General features: G+C 66.5%; 2 protein-coding genes across 5 annotated transcripts; one reads left to right on the top strand and one right to left on the bottom strand.

Annotated features, from left to right (window-relative positions):
• The first annotated feature begins 41 nt into the window (after positions 1–41).
• LOC310882307 (uncharacterized protein C16orf96) lies at positions 42–7958 on the top strand. 4 transcript variants are annotated; one of them, XM_083800873.1, is made up of 15 exons: positions 42–483; positions 1622–1726; positions 2002–2082; positions 2297–2377; positions 2487–2625; positions 2968–3053; positions 3219–3329; positions 3723–3884; positions 4145–4233; positions 4494–4556; positions 4651–4746; positions 4839–4962; positions 5072–5171; positions 5309–5401; positions 5530–7958. In XM_083800873.1, exons 1-15 carry the CDS (start codon positions 118–120, stop codon positions 5607–5609), a joined length of 1776 nt encoding a protein of 591 aa, XP_083656999.1. In that variant the 5' UTR covers positions 42–117; the 3' UTR covers positions 5610–7958. The 4 variants fall into 4 exon arrangements, with proteins under 4 accessions (XP_083656999.1, XP_083657002.1, XP_083657000.1 ...); XM_083800876.1 differs by lacking the exons at positions 3723–3884; positions 4145–4233 and having other exon boundaries at positions 4908–4962; XM_083800874.1 differs by lacking the exons at positions 3723–3884; positions 4145–4233.
• UBALD1 (UBA like domain containing 1) lies at positions 7131–13872 on the bottom strand. Its single transcript, XM_083800911.1, has 3 exons — positions 13609–13872; positions 9007–9066; positions 7131–8176 (listed from the first exon to the last, which is right to left on the bottom strand). Exons 1-3 carry the CDS (start codon positions 13714–13716, stop codon positions 7856–7858), a joined length of 489 nt encoding a protein of 162 aa, XP_083657037.1. The 5' UTR covers positions 13717–13872; the 3' UTR covers positions 7131–7855.
• Between the last annotated feature and the right edge of the window lie 3048 nt (positions 13873–16920).

Genomic DNA, 16920 nt, shown 5'->3' with positions numbered 1-16920 from the left:
CCCGGTCGCTTGCCGGGACGGGCCGGGCCGGGGCTGGGGCAGAACCCTGGGGCCATCGCCGGGTAACGGGCCTGTGACCTCAGCCCCGGGCGGGCAGCCCCGGGGGCCGGAGGCAGCATGAGCGTCTCGGTCACGCTGGCGGAGCTGGCGGACGTTGCCTTCCGCACGCCCAACAGCGGCAGCGTCAACGCCGGCGCCCTCCACCTCCTCCTGCGCGGCCTCCTGGAGCACCTGCGCCTGCAGGATGCCTCCACGCAGGTCTCGGAGGACGAGAGGGGCCTCCTCGAGCCCGGGGCTGGGGCTGGGGGGAGGCCCCGCGCCCCCCTCCTGCAGGCGGAGGGGCAGCCAGGCTGCCCCGGCGGGTCCCCGGGCACCGCGGAGCTGCCGACCCCCAGGCGGGACGGAGGCAGGCCAGGCACCGACACGTGGCAAACGGCGCAGCTGACCGAGAGGATGGAGGTGATCGAGGAGGGGATGACGAAGGTCAGGAGCCATCCTCGGCGGGGCGCCCGTCTCCAGCGGGGTGCCAGTCGCGCTGGGCTGCTGGCACGGTCCTATGCCTTCATCATGCTGCCCTACACAGTGTCCTGCCCTACACAGGGATGTGTCCGTGTGGTGCCTTGCCAATGCAGGGACTTGTCCGTGGGGATTTCTGCTGCCCTAAGACCGGAGAGCCTGGCAAAGTGTAGAGACATGCTTCTGGCTCAGCTGCCACCAGCTACACTGGGGGGGTCTCATTAAGGAGCAGTATTTTAACACGGGCACTGGCCAAAGGTAGTTTTGGCCACATTACACTTGTCCCCAGGGCTCCAGCAGCGTAAGCTCTGAGATTTGAGTCTGCTGGGTCCCATCCTGCCCTGACAAGGGTCCCCACAGTTGTGCTTGGGGCCTGGGGTGCCCCAGTGCATGCAGGGACAGCATCCTGTCTCCTGTCTCTGCCCTGCGACACGGAATGGCTGAACTGCAGATGACAGCAGTGCTGCCTCATGGGCAGGTCAGGATCCCATCCATAGGAGACGTGGCCACGGCACAGGTTCAATTTATTTGGCTGTTAAAGTTCGGATCCTATGTTGGAAACACAGTGTGCGGCATCAGAGCTGTCTCCATCACTCAAGTTGCATGTGGCAGCACAAGGATGAGTTGTGATAGCTTTGTGCCCTGCCCTGCTTGGAGAAGGGCTGGTGTCCAGGCTGGACTGCGGACATCTCCGAGGCAGCGTGGGGCCAGCCTGCAGTAAACACAACATTTCTTCATCTGTTGTGAGACCTGACAGCCCCAGGCTGGTCCCATCTCATATTTCGTGAGCTCAGCTTTGAGCATAATCCAAGAGCAAAGGGAAAAGGTGGCAGAACTTCACCAGCGTGAAGCAGCTGGAGCCAGGACACATGTTCCCCTTCACCATCTTTCATCTGAGTTTAGGGGAGCTCCATGGGCATGGACGCGGGCCAGCCAGATGCGGTCGATGCTGTGGGACTGTGGCCCCTCTGAGATGGAGCCCTGTGTCCCAGAAACACCTCCAGGCCCGGGGCTGTGCTGCGTGCTGCTCAGCCTCCCTTCTCTCCACATCCCCCAAGCCTGCAGGGACCCAGCGGCACCAGCTGAACCCCTCCCTATTCCTCAGGTCACGGACAAGCTACAGGAGATGCTCACCACCAGCTGCTCTCTGAAAACCACCATCGAGGCCTTCCAGGAAGAGCTGCAGCTCCTGAAGGACAATTTCCAGAAGGTGCGTGCATGGAGCTGGGCTGGTGCTGGAGGGCTCTCAGCAGAGGGGTTGTGACAGGGACGAGATGTGGGTCTTGGGCTCCTTCCCACCCCATGGTGGAACTGGGTGATGTGGGTTCTGCCCAGGGGTTGTGGACAGACCCCTTGCCCACAGCCACAGAGCCCCACCATGGCCTGGGCTGGGCGCTGCTGATCCCTGCCTATCACTGCTGATACTGATCCCCACCATTCCCAATCCCTGCGGATACCGGGCCCTCCGATGTCCTTGTTTATCAGGCTGGTCTGGAGGAGCTGCGAGAGCGGGCGGCACAGCAGGACAAGCACAGCAACCTCCTGCAGAACATCCTGGGCCAAATGGTGAGTGGGGAGAGCCCTGGCAGAGGGGCTGGGAGTGGGTGTCCACGGCACCGGTGCTCGGAGGCACTCAGCACCCAGCCCCTGCAACTGCCCTGCAGGCGTGGGGACAGAATGGCACTGGGGATTCTGGCAGGGTTTGGTGTCACTGTCCCCAACGCAGGGGGCTCCCAGGGCTCTCCTCCTGCACCAGGGCTGATTTCTCTTCTGGTCACAGGCAGAGGTGCGGCAGGAGCTGGGCAACTTCCCCTGGCAGGCTGGTGTGCTGTGCTCGCTCTGCAGGGTGCCCACTGGCGAGGTTTGTGCACGCTCCCGGCTGCCAGGCTGTTTTGCTGGGGGCTGTCCCTTCGGCTCTGGCACAGCGCAGGGCTCTTCTTCCCTAAAACCTCAGGGCTGTTCCATTTCAGCTTTCCAGCCGGGAGCTCAGCCCTGAGGCCCCCCAGGAGCCAGCCCAGGAGGCACCGTGCAGGCAGAGCTGGCTGCCGGAGCGGCACGTGGCCGTGGAGACCTTCATCAGCTGCCACGACAACCAGCTCCAGCAGCGTGGTGAGCACTGATGTCCCCACCATGTCAGGTCACTGTGCTGGGTTGTTCCACTGCGTTCTTGCCAGGACCGGTGCATGGTGGTGCCACACTCAGCCATCCCGGCTGGGTCCCCAAGCTGCTGCAGCCTCCTTGTCCGTCTGCCTTGCTCCCAGACACACTGGCACGGATGCTGTGGATGTGGCTGCTGCCCACGGGTGCCCTGGTGCGGGCCATGCCTGGGGGCTGACAGCAGGGCTGGGGCATCTCCCCAGCCATAAAGCCACCCGGGCTAGGGACAGTGCTGCGCTGATGGCCTGCAGGAGCCAGTGCTGCCTGGAGCAAAGCTTTGGTGTCTGTTTTCAGCAGATTTGGGGACCCTGGAGGATGTGGCCACCCGACTGGAGAAGGTGCAAGGCGAAGTAAAGCACCTGCAGGACAAAGGAGAGAAGGTGCCAAGATGCCCGGACCTCAGGGTTGCTGCCCCGTGGCCTGGGGTCTGCAGCCCATCACCCTGCTCGCCAGGACTGCCCTGGTGTCATCTGCAAGACTACTTCACTGCCTCGTGTGGGTGCCTGCCACGTGCCTTACCTGGGGCTGCATTTTGTCCTCCCTAGGGGCCAGATTTTGGCAGGGAGGTGCTGAGCCAGGTGGGGCAGCTGCAGGAGCAATGTGCGAGACTCCAAGAGGCTGCAGAGCGGCTGTGGGCTGACACCGAGGACACCCAGGTGAGCATGGTCCCGGGCTCAGCTGAGGAGCCACTCATGCCGTGGTTTGTGTCCGATCCAGGCTGGAGGCGGCGTGCCAGGATTTTGCAGCCTCGCCGTCCTGGCAGAGCTGGGGCCGAGCAGTGGCTCCGAGGGAGACACAGGGGGAGGCGGATGGCCTCAGGCACGTGGTGGCAATCCCTGGCAGTGGGCTTCGCCTGCGAGCGGGGGCTCCGTACAATGGTGGTGGAGCACCCGGCCATGAGCAAGGCAGCCCAGAGCACTAGGCAGGCACTAGGGCAAGGCAGACGAGGCGCTGCTGGAGCAGGGCATGAGCGTTGTGCGTAGGGGAACCCCAAGAGGCACAGCACGGGCAGGCAGGGCCGGGGGGCTGGCTGGCACTGTGCCCCTCAGAAAGCAGACGAGGCCGTGCTGGAGACCAAAGTGAGCCAGGACGAGTTGCAACGCGCCATGGCCCAGCTGAGCGAGATGATGCAGGAGCTGCTGCAGAGGATGTCCCTGCATGGCCAGGCCAGGCGTAAAGCCCTGGAGCTCGTCAGTGAGACGGACTCCGAGGTAGCGGTGTCACCTGGGGAGGGTGGTGGTGACGGAGACATGCACCAGGCCAGGGGGCAGTTCCCCCTGCTACCCTCTGCACCAGGAGGGTGAGCCCTCAATCTGCCAATGCCCAGAGTCCCTGTGCCAGGGCTGGGCATGACCCAGGGTGTCCCCAGCATCCCTCAGGGGCAGCAGTGTCCCCTGAAATGGGCCTGGTGTCCCACTGGGCCCCTCTGCCCTCCCTGCACGGGTTCTGTGCAGTGCTGGCTCCCCTGCAGGCACAGTGGGAGCAGGCTTGGAGGCTCAGCAAGCAGTGCCACTGCCAGGGGCCTTGCTTCGATACCAGCGGTCCCGCCGGCCTCAAGAGGTGAGGGCTGCTGGGTCCCATCCTGTCCCGTCACACCCCGTTCTATCCTATTCTGCCCTGTCCCATCCCATCTCCCTCCACCCTGTCCTTTCTGCCCCCGGTCCGTGCTGTCCGTGCACCTCCAACCCCGTCCCATCCTGCCCTGCCCACCCCATCCAGATCCTCGTTGTCCCACCCTGTCCGTGGGGTGCTGGCCGCCCTGGGGACCTTGCGGGGTCGCTGCGTGGTGGCAGGGCACTCAGCAGCCACCTGTGTTGCAGGCACCGCTTCCACCCAGTGAAGTGCATCTCCTGCGACAGACCCCTGGCCGTGGCCCCAAGGCCGTGAGTATTGTGCAGCCCCCCTGTCGGACCCCCCGCACGCCGCACCCGCACTGGAGACCGTTGCCCGCCTCTGCCTTCCTGCCCTCATCCACAGGCACTTGGTGACGGTCCGGAAGGCCAGCCTGCACCTCCAGTCTCATCCAGCCAGCGCCGGTGGCACCAACCGCATGGCACAGCAGCTGCCGGGGAGGTGAGGCCTGAGAGGTGACAACGCGTCCCCTCCCCTGCCGCTGGGGCCCCTCGCCCTGGGCAGGAGCGCTACCAGCAGTGCTCCCTTCCCAGGGAGAACAAGGGGAGCAACCAGGCCAGCCGGGGCCCCCTGAGTCCCACCAGGCCACTGTCCGCCTCCAGCTCCCTCGCCACCGCCTGTCCCTTCGGAGCCCCTGCGGATTTCACCTGCCAGAACGTGAGCCCCCATCCCCAGATGCCCCCCACACGCTGGAAACCGGCCGAGCCCAGCCAGGGTGGGCACAGCCTCGGGCACCTCTGATGGCATCGGCTGCTCCTCCCTCTAGGGTCAAGTGGATATTCTGGGCATCGACGGGGTCATCTACAAGGGCAGGCTGAGCTCGCAGGCTGCCAACGGGAACATCGCCCTGGGCAGGGACTTCCCAGGTAGGGGAGCAGTCCTGGGGCACCACCTTAGCTCCGGCCCGAGCCAGCACATCCTGATGGGGTGCCTGGGGTGGCTCGGTTGCCATCGCTGCCCTCACATCCCCCCTGCAACGGCGTCTCCGCTTCTCGCCCTGAAGGAACAAAGTCCCCCCAGCCCCCTGCCCAGCACGCTGCGGAGAAAACGCGTCGCACCCCCAAGTATGGCAGCCACTACGTGTCCCCGTACTCGTGTGAGTACCTGTCCTGGGCGTCCTGCACGCTGCCGGCCCCACCGCCTGGGCTCACCCTGCTCCGTGCGCTCCCCGGGTGCCACCGGGGGTGTTGTGCCACCGGGGGTGTCTCCCTCCCTGCATTGCAGGTGCTGCCATGCGGACGAGAACTGTCTCCTCGGGGGACCGATGGCAGGCCGCTGCGGGTGGCAGGACAGCCGGCGTCTGAGCTGCCCGGGGGGGCTGTGAAATGGCGTGGGGGTGCAGGAACGGGCAGGAGCCTCGGGGGATCAGGGGGGTGAGAGCCATGCTGCCCCGGCTTCTCCCTCCCCCTCGCAGCTGCGTAACACCACGGGCCATAAAGATTTGCTCTGCTCTGCTGCCTGCCTGCCCCGCGTGGTCCCTGGGCTCGCCGGGGCACACGGGGTGTCCTGGGGGAGTCAGCGACCAGAGCCTGACCCCCCCAGATCCCTGTCGGGGTGTGCAGCCTGGCCATGGTACCAGGGACAGCAGGGCACAACCGCACCGGTGCCGGGGTCCCTCCTGCGGTGCCGAGGGGAGCACGTGTCCGTCCCCGTGCTGCAGGAGCTGGCAGGACGGCTGCACGGCTCCTGGAGGCCACGAGAGCAGCGCCGGGGCTTGGGCAGTGCAGGTGGTTCCTGCCCCACTGCAGCCCCAGCCGGGCTCTGTGCCCCTCGTGAGCTCAGCTCCCCAGGCTTCTGGGCCGGGCCGAGTCCCTGTAAGCTCCCCGACCAGTCCAGGTCTGGGGTCTGGCCCTGCATTGTCCAGTCCCGCGGCTCTTGGTGGGTCTGGGACAGTCACAGGCAGGCTCCCCCCCCCCGCCACCCGCATCTCCGTGGGGCTCCACCTGCGTTTCGTGGGCAGGTGCCTCCACCCGAGGCTGGGGAGGGATCCCAGATCCCTTCTCCGTGCCTCCCTTCAGCGGGCTCCGCACCGCGCAGCCCCGGCCTCGCAGACCGGCCCCTGCCCCAGCAGGGCTCCACGCTGGCCCCAACGCGCCCAGGCCACAGAGCTCAGGGCCCCAGCTCACCCTGGCTGCCACCAGGACCCAGCCCCGCAGCCCCAGCGCAGCCCCACACGGGGAGGCTCAGGAGGGCGCACCTCCAGCTCCAGCCCTTGCTGCCCAGCCTCTGCTACCTCCCCTCCGAGAGGCAGCCCCGGCGAAACCACCGCTCGTACAAGTTACTTTAGCAACACAAATGAAAGATCGAAATTAATTATTGACTGGCGAGCACGGGGATGCAGGGGCACAGCGGGAAGGCTCAGCAGGGGTGGCACCCTCACAGGGACCCGTAAGAGGGGGTCGAGAGGCCAAGGAAACGATCAGAGCGCTGGAGCGCCTCTCCTGCAAAGGAAAGCTGAAAGAGCTGGGGGCATTCAGCCTGGAGAAGGCTCTGGGGAGACCTTACTGGGCCCTTTTAATAAATAAAGGGGGCTTGTAAGAAAGATAAAGACTTTTTACCAGGGCCATGTAGTGGCAGGACAAGGGACAGTAGGTTTAAACTAAAAGAGGGTAGATTTGGGTTAGATATTAGGAAGAAATTCTTCACTCAATTCTTCACTCAGGCTGCCCAGAGGAGCTGTGGGTGCCCCATCCCGGGCAGTGCCAAGGCCAGGCTGAGTGGGATCTGGGCAGCCTGGGCCGGGGGCCGTGTCCCTGCAACCCCCTGCGCCCCAGCCGGCCTTCCCCACGTCCCACCGCTGCTGCGAACGAAGCAAAGACACCGGGTTCAAAGCAGAAGAGCGTGTATTGCAAGCGGCTGCGGCGTGTCCGGAGAGACTTCCAGCCGCCAGGAGAAAAGAACAGAGGGGTTAAAAATGATCCCAGTCTCTAGGGTTACACATTGTCATGCAAACAGCCCCGGGGCAAACCCCATCCCAGGAGGGCGAGGGGACGGCGCGCGGCCCACCAGCGCTCCGGCCTGCCCCCAGCCCCGCTCACCCGCTGCCGCGTGCGGGAGCAGCCCTTGCTCTCCTCCTCCTCACGAAAAAACAAGCGGTGCGGGGCGTCCACCCCCCACCAGGACGCGCGGGGCCGAGGGAGGGGGGACACAGGCACGGTCCGTCCTGCGCAGCGGGGCGGCACAGCTGGCGCGGGGACCGTGAAGGGGTCTCCTCCGTAAGTGTCACTCGCATGCAAACTCCAGTGTCCCGAGAGAGGAGGGGGTCGCGCCCTCCCTGAGAGCCCGACCACGGCGTGGTCCCAGGCAGAGGCTGGCACCGGCCTCGCGTCCCACGCAGCCTCCCGCTGTCCCTGGGGAGCTCCGTTCAGCTCTAGGACAAGTAAAAACTACTTCAAACCAAACCCATGCAAGGCAGCTATTCGCTCGTGTGTCTCTGTGGCTGCCAGACGCTCTGGCAGCGGAGTTCCTCTCCTCTTCGGGGAGGGGGAAAAAAAAATATATATATATTTATACGCAGGGGTCCCCGCCACGTTCGCTCTCCGCTGCGGCCTCATCTCTCTGCCTCCATGGTCACGTTGGCCTTCTGTTCTGCCGTGGCCTGCTGCGAGACGGCAGCGGGCCAGCCCGCGGGCTGCACCGGCGGGGCCGGAGTCCACATGCTCTGCTGCTGGCCGGGCGGGGAGGCCGCGGGCCAGGCGGGGTTGAAGGCCCCGTGCTGGGGCAGCGGCGGGGCCGGGGGCGGCGGGGAGGTCGCCATGGAGGCCACGGGGCTGCTGCTGTTGAAGCTCTCGGAAGCCTTGAGGCGGGAGAACATGGTGAGGGCGTCGGGGAAGTTGGGCGGCGTGGCCGGCGTGTTGGCGGGAGTGCACATCTGCGGGAAGGAGACAGGGGGGTCAGCGGGGCCGGGACCCCCCACGGGCACAGCGCCAGCCCCGCGGGGGAGGCAGGCGGCTCGTCCCCAGCCTGGTGTCTCCATCGTTTGCCTCCCGCCGAGGCCCGGCGCAACGCCCCTCAACGCTGCAGCGCACGGAGCCCCCACGCCCGCAGCTGAGCCCCGGCTCAGGGAAGGACACGGGGGGACCTGTGGGACCGCGCCGCACGGCCCAGCCCCCTGCCTGGGGTGCTGGGGACGCCGTGAGGCAGGCGGGGACCGGGGGGCCTTCCCAACGATGCCCCGCACCCCTGCCCTTCCGCGCACGGCCCCGCAGCAGCTGCTGGTACAGGCTGCGCAGCGGCTCCCTCGCTTTGCCAGCTCTGCCTGGGTGCTTCCTGCGGGCAGCGGTTATTTAAGGCTCCGAAGATTAATCCTGTGGTGAGAGCTCCTGTCAGAAGGCCTGGGCAGGACCCCGCTGCGCCTGCTCCTTCTGCCCCACGACCCACCGGTGCCACCAGGGGCCTGCAGCTTTCTGGCTCCTGGAGCCTGGGCGTGCCCCGGCCACAGCAGGCATTTGCTCTGCACGCTTACTGCACGCTCCAGATCCCCGATTGTCCTGGAGAGTCAAACGAGGCCACGGCAGCCAGCAAATCCCTAAGACACATCTGCCCAGGCAGATTACGGGCTGCTGAAGCACGGGAGGTAAAGGAGCAGAGCCTGGGGACCGTGGGGAGAGCTGAGGCGGGCAGCAGCCACGTGTCTGCACGCTCCTGTGCACGCACACCCCACGTGCGAAGCAGTGGCTGGAGAGGTGGGAGAGCACTTACCATCTGATGGTGGTGGCTGTAGGGGATGTTTGTTTCTTGAAAAAAAGCACTGAGAGCAGTCTGAAAGAAACAAAAGCAAAAAAAAGGAAGACGTTACCAGCAGCACGCAAGCGCAGCACCCTACCTTACCCCTGCATGCAACAGCAGGGCTTTGTGTGGCCGCGGGGGGGGCAGCAGCCTGCCTCCCGCTCGCTCCCCGCTGTGGAGGGCGTTCGCGTGGCGCCAGAGCCAAACTGCCCAGCGCAGGGCCTGGCCCAGCGCCTCGCACCCGTTACCCGTTTCGGCCACCTCCTAGCAGAGCTGGGACAACCTCCAAAAGTGGCCCTGAGGGGCCGTGCACGCCACGGAGCCAGCAGGAGGAACAGCCCCGGTGCCCGGGGTGCGCAGCGGAGGGCACGCCCCGCGCAGCTGCCCCCACGGCCCCCAGCAGTGAGCCGCGCTCGCCGCCTGCTTTCACCGAGCCAGGCGGTGAGCGCGCCTACCCACAGCGCTGCCCTGCCCACGGCTGGAGGAGCGGCCGCTTTGGGAGCGGACCCCAGCAGGCGTTTCACAACTCAGCGACGCTCCGCAACTGCCGTGGGCAGGGGAAAGGAGGGAAGCCGAATCCAAACCCAGCAGGGGAAGCAGCGTGGCAGCTGGCGGGACGCGTGCCCTGAACGGGACGGGACCACGGGCACAGCGCTGCAACGGGCAGCGAGCGAGACTGTGCCCGCCGCATACAGCGGGGCACGTCGAGTTCAGCTGCAGGCCGGGTATGGTTGTGACTGACGTCGTTTTGGTTTGCTTCCAGTTCAGACCAGTAATAATCTGGTAAATGTCATACGCCCGTGGCATGTGACGGGCCGAGGAGGGCTGCACGGAGGGAGTGCCGGGCGCAGGCTGGCGAGGAGGGCGGGCCAGGCGCAGATTTGAGGGCTGGGAGGGGACAGCGGCGGCTTTGGGGGCACACGGGACGGGGCTGATGTAGGATCGGCAAAGATGAAGCTGCCCCACGTTCTGTGCCAGGTTTTAGTTGAATCGGGGCTAGAACACGGTGCTTTGATTCGGCGGCAGATTAAATGCAACAGAAACATTAGGGCAGCGGGCTGGGTTCGGCTCCGGGCTGAGACGAAGCCCCCATCATTGGCTCGCCCCTCCCCAGGCCCCGAGGTCCCAGAGCTGGGGTGCAAGGCGCGGGGCTGCAGCAGCACCAAGCCCTTGCTCCCTCCTGGCAGCTGGGCTACCCGAGCCGCTTGGACAGCCGAGAGGCACAGGCAGGTTGTGCCAAACCCGGTGCAGCGGCTGCAGCCCGAGCACCGCAGCCACACGCGAACGCACTCCTCCTCCCGGTGCCCGCAGCTGCACACGGGGGGCTGAGCGCTCACAGCTCGGCTCACCCACCTGACGGAGGCAAAGCCGTGTGCGAGCCAGCCAGCACGGGGTCTGTGGCTTCCTGGCTGAACCGGCGGCAGGACCAGGCGGCAGCCAGCAGCGTTACCTGGTGGTTGCGTCCCGTGACCAAAACGCAACGATTTGGACCTCGGCGGGGGGGAAGCAATTGCTGCTGGGGAGCATGGTCACTCCCAAAGCACGGAGGGCACACGCAGCGGCTGGGCTGCTGAGGTGATTCCCCGCTACGGCTGCGTTCCTCACGGGGCGGGCTGCGACCGCAGCAAGCGCCCGGCACCTGGGGCAGGAGCTGCCGGGAGGGCCTGTGGCCCTGGAGATCGGCCCCAGCCCCGCACTACCTTCGTCCCGGGTGAGGTCCCACGGCTCTGCCCGCAGGCGCTATCTCTCAGCCAGGAGGGAACACGATAAGAAAGGGGGAAAACAGCGAACGGGAAGCACGCACGGAGGTGTGGGCACAGCCAAACGCCGTAAGCCGATTAGATGTGCTCCGTGCTCCTGCTCCCCCAGTGGCCTTGTATCTGGGACCATGCCATCAGCGGGCGGGGGCACAGGAGGTCCCCGCTGTCCCCCCCCATCCCCACCACCCCCAGGATGAAAGCTGCCGTCCGGGCGGAGGACGCACGCCACAGCCACGGCCCCTCTGCCCCAAACACCGCGCTCTCCCCGCCTCACCCTGCCTATTTCCAGGAGCAGCAGAAGCAGCTCCCCTGCCCACCCCGCCGCCCGCCGCTCCGGGCCTCGCGTGCCCCCCAGCCACAGGGGGTGGCTGTCCCTGGGGTCCCAGCACCCACACACCCACGGGGGCAGCGGGCGTCACGGCCGTCGCTGGCTGGGCCGCGAGGCCCCACGCTGGTCGCAGCGTTTCTCTGCTCGCCAGAGTGCCAGGAGGCGGCAGCGGTGATGGGGGCCCCCTGCCCTACAGCCACAAAGGAAGGGGAAGGAGCTTGCTAGAGCATAAAGACATCAGAAGAGAAAGTGGAAATCCCAACCAGAGCCACAGCGAGCAGAGCCAGGCACCTGCTCCTCCCCTCGCTCCCCTTGCACAACCTCACCACCCTGAGCACAGGCACCACGCTCTGCAGCAGCAAAAAGGCACGAATCAAGCTTTTTTTTTTTTTTTTTTAAGGCAGCTGACGTCTTCTTATTCTTCCCAAGCAGCCCCAGGGGCAACCAGTGCGTCAGAAAGCCAATTAATACTCTTCTACCTGAGAAAGGAGCCTGGTGCACAGCTCGGCCCCGAGCTCAGGCTCTGCAAACACCTCGCTGCTGGGATCCAGCCGCGGCGGACGCCTGCTGCCCTTCCCGGTGCCTCCCCCAGCAGGGGCACCTGTGTCCCCCCAGGGCCCCGCTGCCAGCCCTCGCACCCGCAGACACCCCAAGTTGCCTCCTTGAGCTCCCCCCGACCGGCAGCACCCCCCCTGCCGGTCCCTGGGAGCACGGTGGTGCTGGCAGAGCCGCGAGGCCCGCCAAGTGCAGTGCGCGGAGCCCCAGCTTCCCTGCGAGACGGGAGCGAAGTCACAGCGAGCGGAAGGGGCGACCCACGTGTTACCCACGAGCCGCTGCCCGTGCCCTGAGGACAGAGGAGCGTTCCTGCAAAATAAACGGCTTCCTTGTCAGGGCCCTGGACACGGTACTGGCTTGGAGCGGCTCCCGCTGCAGCGAAGGCAGCTGCACGTACCCCCAGAGCAGCTCCTCGCCCGCCCCGCTCACCCGCGCTGTCCTGGGCCGTGTTCCTTCCCCCCAGACAAAGCGCAGGGCCAGCAGGACACCACGCAGCCAAACCCCTCCACAGCACCCTCCCCCAGCAGTCACAGCAGCCCTCAGGGGATTGGGAACAGGGCAGCCTGGAGGTTCGCTGCCGACCCAGGGGCTCCACCAGCAGGTCGGGCTCACCGCAGAGCCAAACGTGTCTGACTGGGGGGACGCAGGCCTCCGCCGGCTCCCCAAGGAGGCCATCGCCCCACGGCCTCCCTCTCCCTCCTGCACCCCTGTGCAAAGGCAGCCAGCGGGGCCGGAGCAGGCAGGTGCTGCTCCAAGCACCGGCAAAGGGAGCCGGGGCAGCAGCCTGCGTGCACCAGTGGGCTCACACCGTGCCCCTGGAGGAGCGCTTCGAAACCAAGGAAACCCTGACTGAAGGCAGCGGAAATTAGCGCTGAACTTGCCTGAACTCCACCAATTTATTCTCGCCACAGATCCAGGCCAGCCAGCAAACGGGCACCACGCTGGAATAACAAAAGCCTCGGCGCATCACATCCGAGAGGTGAGAGCACCCTGGAGCCGGGAGCCAGCACCTCCCCGGCGTGGCTCCCCGAAGAAGGCATGCCCAGCGGCCATTTTGCAAAGGGAATTATCTGACCGTTGCACCAAAAGCGAGTGGGAACACGGTAATGGCTCATCGCAGACGCGTTTGTTTACAGCCGAGCTTCCTCTGAGTCATGTGAGCGCCAAACCGGCAGCGGACGGCTGTTCGCACTTGTGCAACTCGCCCAACGGTGGCAAAGTTCCGCGGAGAGCCGTTGCGAAGGAAAGTTAACTTCTGTCACCCGCCTCCCGGCCGCGCGGGGCTGGTGGGAGCCGAGCCCACGGCCCCAGAGGGCCGCCGCCGCCCCGTGTTGGTAAACAAAGCCCGGGGCACGCCGCCGCCCTCGCAGGGGACGGGTCGTCGAGGCGTGCGGCGGGCACGGCGGGGGACGACGGGAGCGTGCGGGCGGTGCGCGGGGCCACGCTCGGCCCGGCTTCGAGGGCTGGCGGCCGGCGGAGCGTCGGGAACGCCGCGCCCGGGCGCGCAGACGGCGCGGCCATGCGGGGCCCGCTCCATCCGACGGTCGTCACGTCGCCGGGAGGCCCCGGTACCGGCGGCGGGGCCCGGGTGCGAGCGGGTGGGAGCCGCAGCCCCTGCCCCCCCCCCGCCCCGCCTCACCACAGCGCGGAGCCCTCGCGCGGAGCCGTGCCCCGGGCCTCGCGGCCGAGGGCTGCCGGCCGCGCCGCAAAGGGGGGGGAGCCCCGGGCACGGGGAGCAGCCGCAGCCGCGCTCCCGGCGCCTCGCTGAGCCCCGGCTCGCCCCGGGGGCTGCCGGCGGCGGGGGGTGCCCGGCCCCGACCGGGAGCGCTGCGGGGGGGGGCCCCGGGACACGTCCCCCCCACCCCCCCCCAACGCGCGGGGCCCGTCCCGTCCCGCCCCGTCCCCCCCGTGCCCGGGGCGCGGCCGCCTCACCTCGAACTGCCAGTGCGCCGCCTGCAGCAGCTGCTTGGCCTGGTCGGCGGCGCAGCCGGCCGCCAGCACGAACTGGTTGATCATCACCTGGTGCTTGAGCTCGTCCATGGCCCCCCCGCCGCCGTCCTGCCCCCCCCCGCCTTCTTCTTCCCTTCCTCCTCCTCCTCCTCCTCCTCCCGCCGCCCTCACGGCGCCGCCACCATCGCGCAGCCGGCGCGGCTCACGCCAATGTTTACTGGGCACTGACTCACGGCGCCCGGCCAGCCCCGCGGGGCGGGAGCGGAGGCCGCCGCGGGGGGCTGCTGGGACTTGTAGTTCTACCCCCCCGCTCCGCCGCCGCGCTGCCCCCCCGCGCCGCCGCAGCCCGGACTACAGTTCCCGGCAGCCCCCGCTTTGTTTGCGGGAGCCGGCGGGCGCTTGAGTGACGCGGCGCGGCGACCAACCGCCGCCCGCGGTGCGGTAGTACCTGACCATATATGGTCAACAACTCCGCTGCCCCCAATGAGAGGGCGGCGGGGGCGGGCCCGGCTCGGGGCGGGGGGTGATGGCGGGGGAGGGGGCGCGGTGGGGGGGGGGGGGCGCGGTGTTTACAGGCGGCCGCGTGCCGCTTCCTGCTGACGTGCGGCAACGGCCGCGCGCGCGCACGGCGGGGCCCGCCCCCGGGGGTGCGGGGGGGAGCCGGCCCCTGACGGGCGAGGGCCGAGGCCTGGTGCGGGGCGGGCGCCTGGGCCGTGGTCCGTGGTGGTGGCAGCGAGATAAAATGCCAAATAAAAGTCAAATATCCCTCGTGAAATGCCAAATAAAAGTACAACATCCCTCGTGAAATGCCTGATAAAAGCAAAGTGCCCCTCATGAAACGCCTCTAACCAAATATCACTGACACAAGACGCCTCACGCGCCCGTGGGTCTGCCCCGTAACGTGGCAGCGTGTGAGGGGAATGTTCTGGAAGGAGCCGGGGGCTCCAGGACGAGGGGCTGCTCCCTCCCGGTACCCGTGTCCCTGCCCGTGTCACGGCCCGGCTGTGTCTGTGCAGGGCCCGCGGAGGGGCAGCCGCTCCTTCTGAAAAGGCCGAGGAAAACCCCCAGAGGAAAGGGGCAGGAGGTGGTCTGCAGCCAGCGGGGCGTCAATGCGGATCTCCCGGGGGGTTGCTTTAACCAGAGAAAACCAGACCTTCTTGGAAATCTTGCAGTTCGATTCTCAAAGGGGGAAGGGTTGGCCCCGGCCTGGCAGCGCTTTCGGGGAGGGTTGCGAGCCCTTTGGAGCAGGGCAGTGTTTAAAGAGGCAAAGTTCATGGGCTTGCCACTCCTCCCGGTCAGGAGTAACCCAGGGTAGTCTCCAGGGCTCCCGAGCCCTGTTGTTTTTACAAGCACCCGAAAAACAAAGTGACAGCACCGGGGGGGGGGGGGCAACCGAGACAAAGCAGTTTGCTTCGCCGGGCAATAAACCCCTGCACAGCCGGACTTTGGATGAGCTGCTGGTGAGTGGCAGGTTTGCAGGCAGACGTACTTCCTCCTTTCCGCGGGCGTGCTTCTCGCTGCCGCCCCGGCAGACGCTTCCGAGGAGACTTCCGAAGGGAGTTGGCTGGAGAAATGCGTGTGGCGGGGGAAGCCGAGTGCCCTCCTTCCTTCCTCGCAAGGCTGAAGCTCCCTGGAGTTGTGCTCCCCAGGTCATGCTCTGGTAACTGAAGTCCCGCACCAGAACACCTTGCCACCCCCGTTTTTCAGGGAGAAGCGGTGCACTGGATGCCAGCCAGGTCTGGGACACGGCGACGTAACTTGGTGGCAGCGAGCGTGCCGGCAGAGAGTCCCGAGAGCAGCTTCACCCGGCTCCTCCTCGGCTTGGCATCGCTGCACGCACAATGGCACCTGGGGCCTCAGGCTGCCCTGTACCTCGTGGCGGTGCTTTGGGGATGTCAGGGAGGGCCTCCTGGCCTCTCTCCCTGCCTCTACATCCACAGCACAGCGGGGGGAATAGAGGCTCAGGGAGCCTGGAGGTGACAATGTCAACCCCATGCCCCAGCTGTGGCTGCAGCACAGCCCCGAGAGCCGTGGAGAGAGTGGCAAAAGTGGCAGGCGGGAGGCTCCGAGCAGCCCAGGGCCTACGTTCCTCTGCTGCCTGATGAGCCCAATGTTCCTGGAGCTGGCCGCTGCCCCGCTGCTGCTCCATCCCCAGCGCAGCCATGTGGGACGGGGCTGGGGGAGCAGCCAGGTCCCCACTGTGCTGCCGGCAGCCGCTGCGGCCCCGAGCCGCTCACTTTCCCTCCCCCATGCCTCCGGCAGTGGGACGGAGGCCGGCGGTGGTGCAACATCCTGCCTTTGTGCGAGCCAGCACTGGGCCGCGGCCAGCTTCTTTGGGGCTGACAGTGTGGCCCGGGGCCCCGCTGCTCATGTTGGCCACCCCCTCCATGGCTGCTCCTGTCCCTAAAACCGCGTAGGGGCTGTCCTGCTGGCTTTGGGACACCGGGGAACACAGCAGGCAGCACCAGTGCTGCGGCAGAGCCAGGCTGAGCCCTGGTGCTGTATGTGCACGGGGATGAACTGCTGTGGGGACGGGGCAGCATTTGGTGCTGTCTCACGGCGTCCCCCTGGACAAACTGTCTGGCACGCAGGTAGATAAATACACGATGTGATGGGCAGACAGCTGGCCCACGGGTTGGGCTCGAAGGGCTGTGGTAACTGGGGTGATGGCAGGCTGGCAGCCAGTCACTGGGGGGTTCCACCGGGCTCCATCGTAGGGCCTGTTCTCTTCAGGTGTTCATAAGTGAGCTGCACACAGGACTTGAACACACTCTGAGGAGGGCTGAAGGTGACACTGAATTAGGAGAAGCTGTAGACTGCCTCAAGGGTGGAGAGGTCTTGCAGAGAGGCCTTGATGAATTAGAGGGCTGGGCAGTCACCAACTGCATGAAGTTTGGCAAGAACAAGTGCTGGATTCGGCGTCTGGAACAGTACATCGCCATGCACGCTCCCTGTGCATCCCCGGGCAGGGTGCATCCCTGGGCAGGGTGCATCCTCGGGCAGGGTGTATCTCTGTGCACACTCCCTGTGCACGCTTCCTGGTCAGGGTGAACCCCTGTGCACACTCCCCATGCATCCCATGGCAGGGTGCATTCCTTTGCATGCTCCGTGCACATCCTCATGCAGGATGCATCGCCATGCACAGTGCATCCCTACACACACTCCCCATGCATCCCCGTGCAGCGTGCCTCCCCGTGCAGGATGTATCTCTGTGCGTGCCCCCCATGCAGGTTACATCCCCGTGTAAGGGTGCATCCACACGCACAGCGCGTTCCTGTCCGTGCCCCCGTGCAT

This window comes from Anser anser (assembly GCF_964211835.1).
Source record: "Anser anser genome assembly, chromosome: 15".
Lineage (NCBI taxonomy): Eukaryota > Metazoa > Chordata > Aves > Anseriformes > Anatidae > Anser > Anser anser.
Note: the sequence above shows the minus strand (reverse complement) of the source record. Positions and strands in the feature narration are given on the sequence as shown.

Excerpts from the sequence above, each read along its gene's own strand:
- LOC310882307 (XM_083800873.1), top strand. The coding sequence starts at position 118 with ATGAGCGTCTCGGTCACGCTGGCGGAGCTGGCGGACGTTGCCTTCCGC. Across the intron at positions 1,727-2,001 it reads TGAAGGACAATTTCCAGAAG|GCTGGTCTGGAGGAGCTGCG; the intron begins GTGCGTGCATGG and ends CTTGTTTATCAG. Across the intron at positions 3,330-3,722 it reads CTGACACCGAGGACACCCAG|AAAGCAGACGAGGCCGTGCT; the intron begins GTGAGCATGGTC and ends TGTGCCCCTCAG.
- UBALD1 (XM_083800911.1), bottom strand. The coding sequence starts at position 13,716 with ATGGACGAGCTCAAGCACCAGGTGATGATCAACCAGTTCGTGCTGGCG. Across the intron at positions 9,067-13,608 it reads CGGCGCACTGGCAGTTCGAG|ACTGCTCTCAGTGCTTTTTT; the intron begins GTGAGGCGGCCG and ends TGTTTCTTTCAG. Across the intron at positions 8,177-9,006 it reads ACAGCCACCACCATCAGATG|ATGTGCACTCCCGCCAACAC; the intron begins GTAAGTGCTCTC and ends TCCTTCCCGCAG.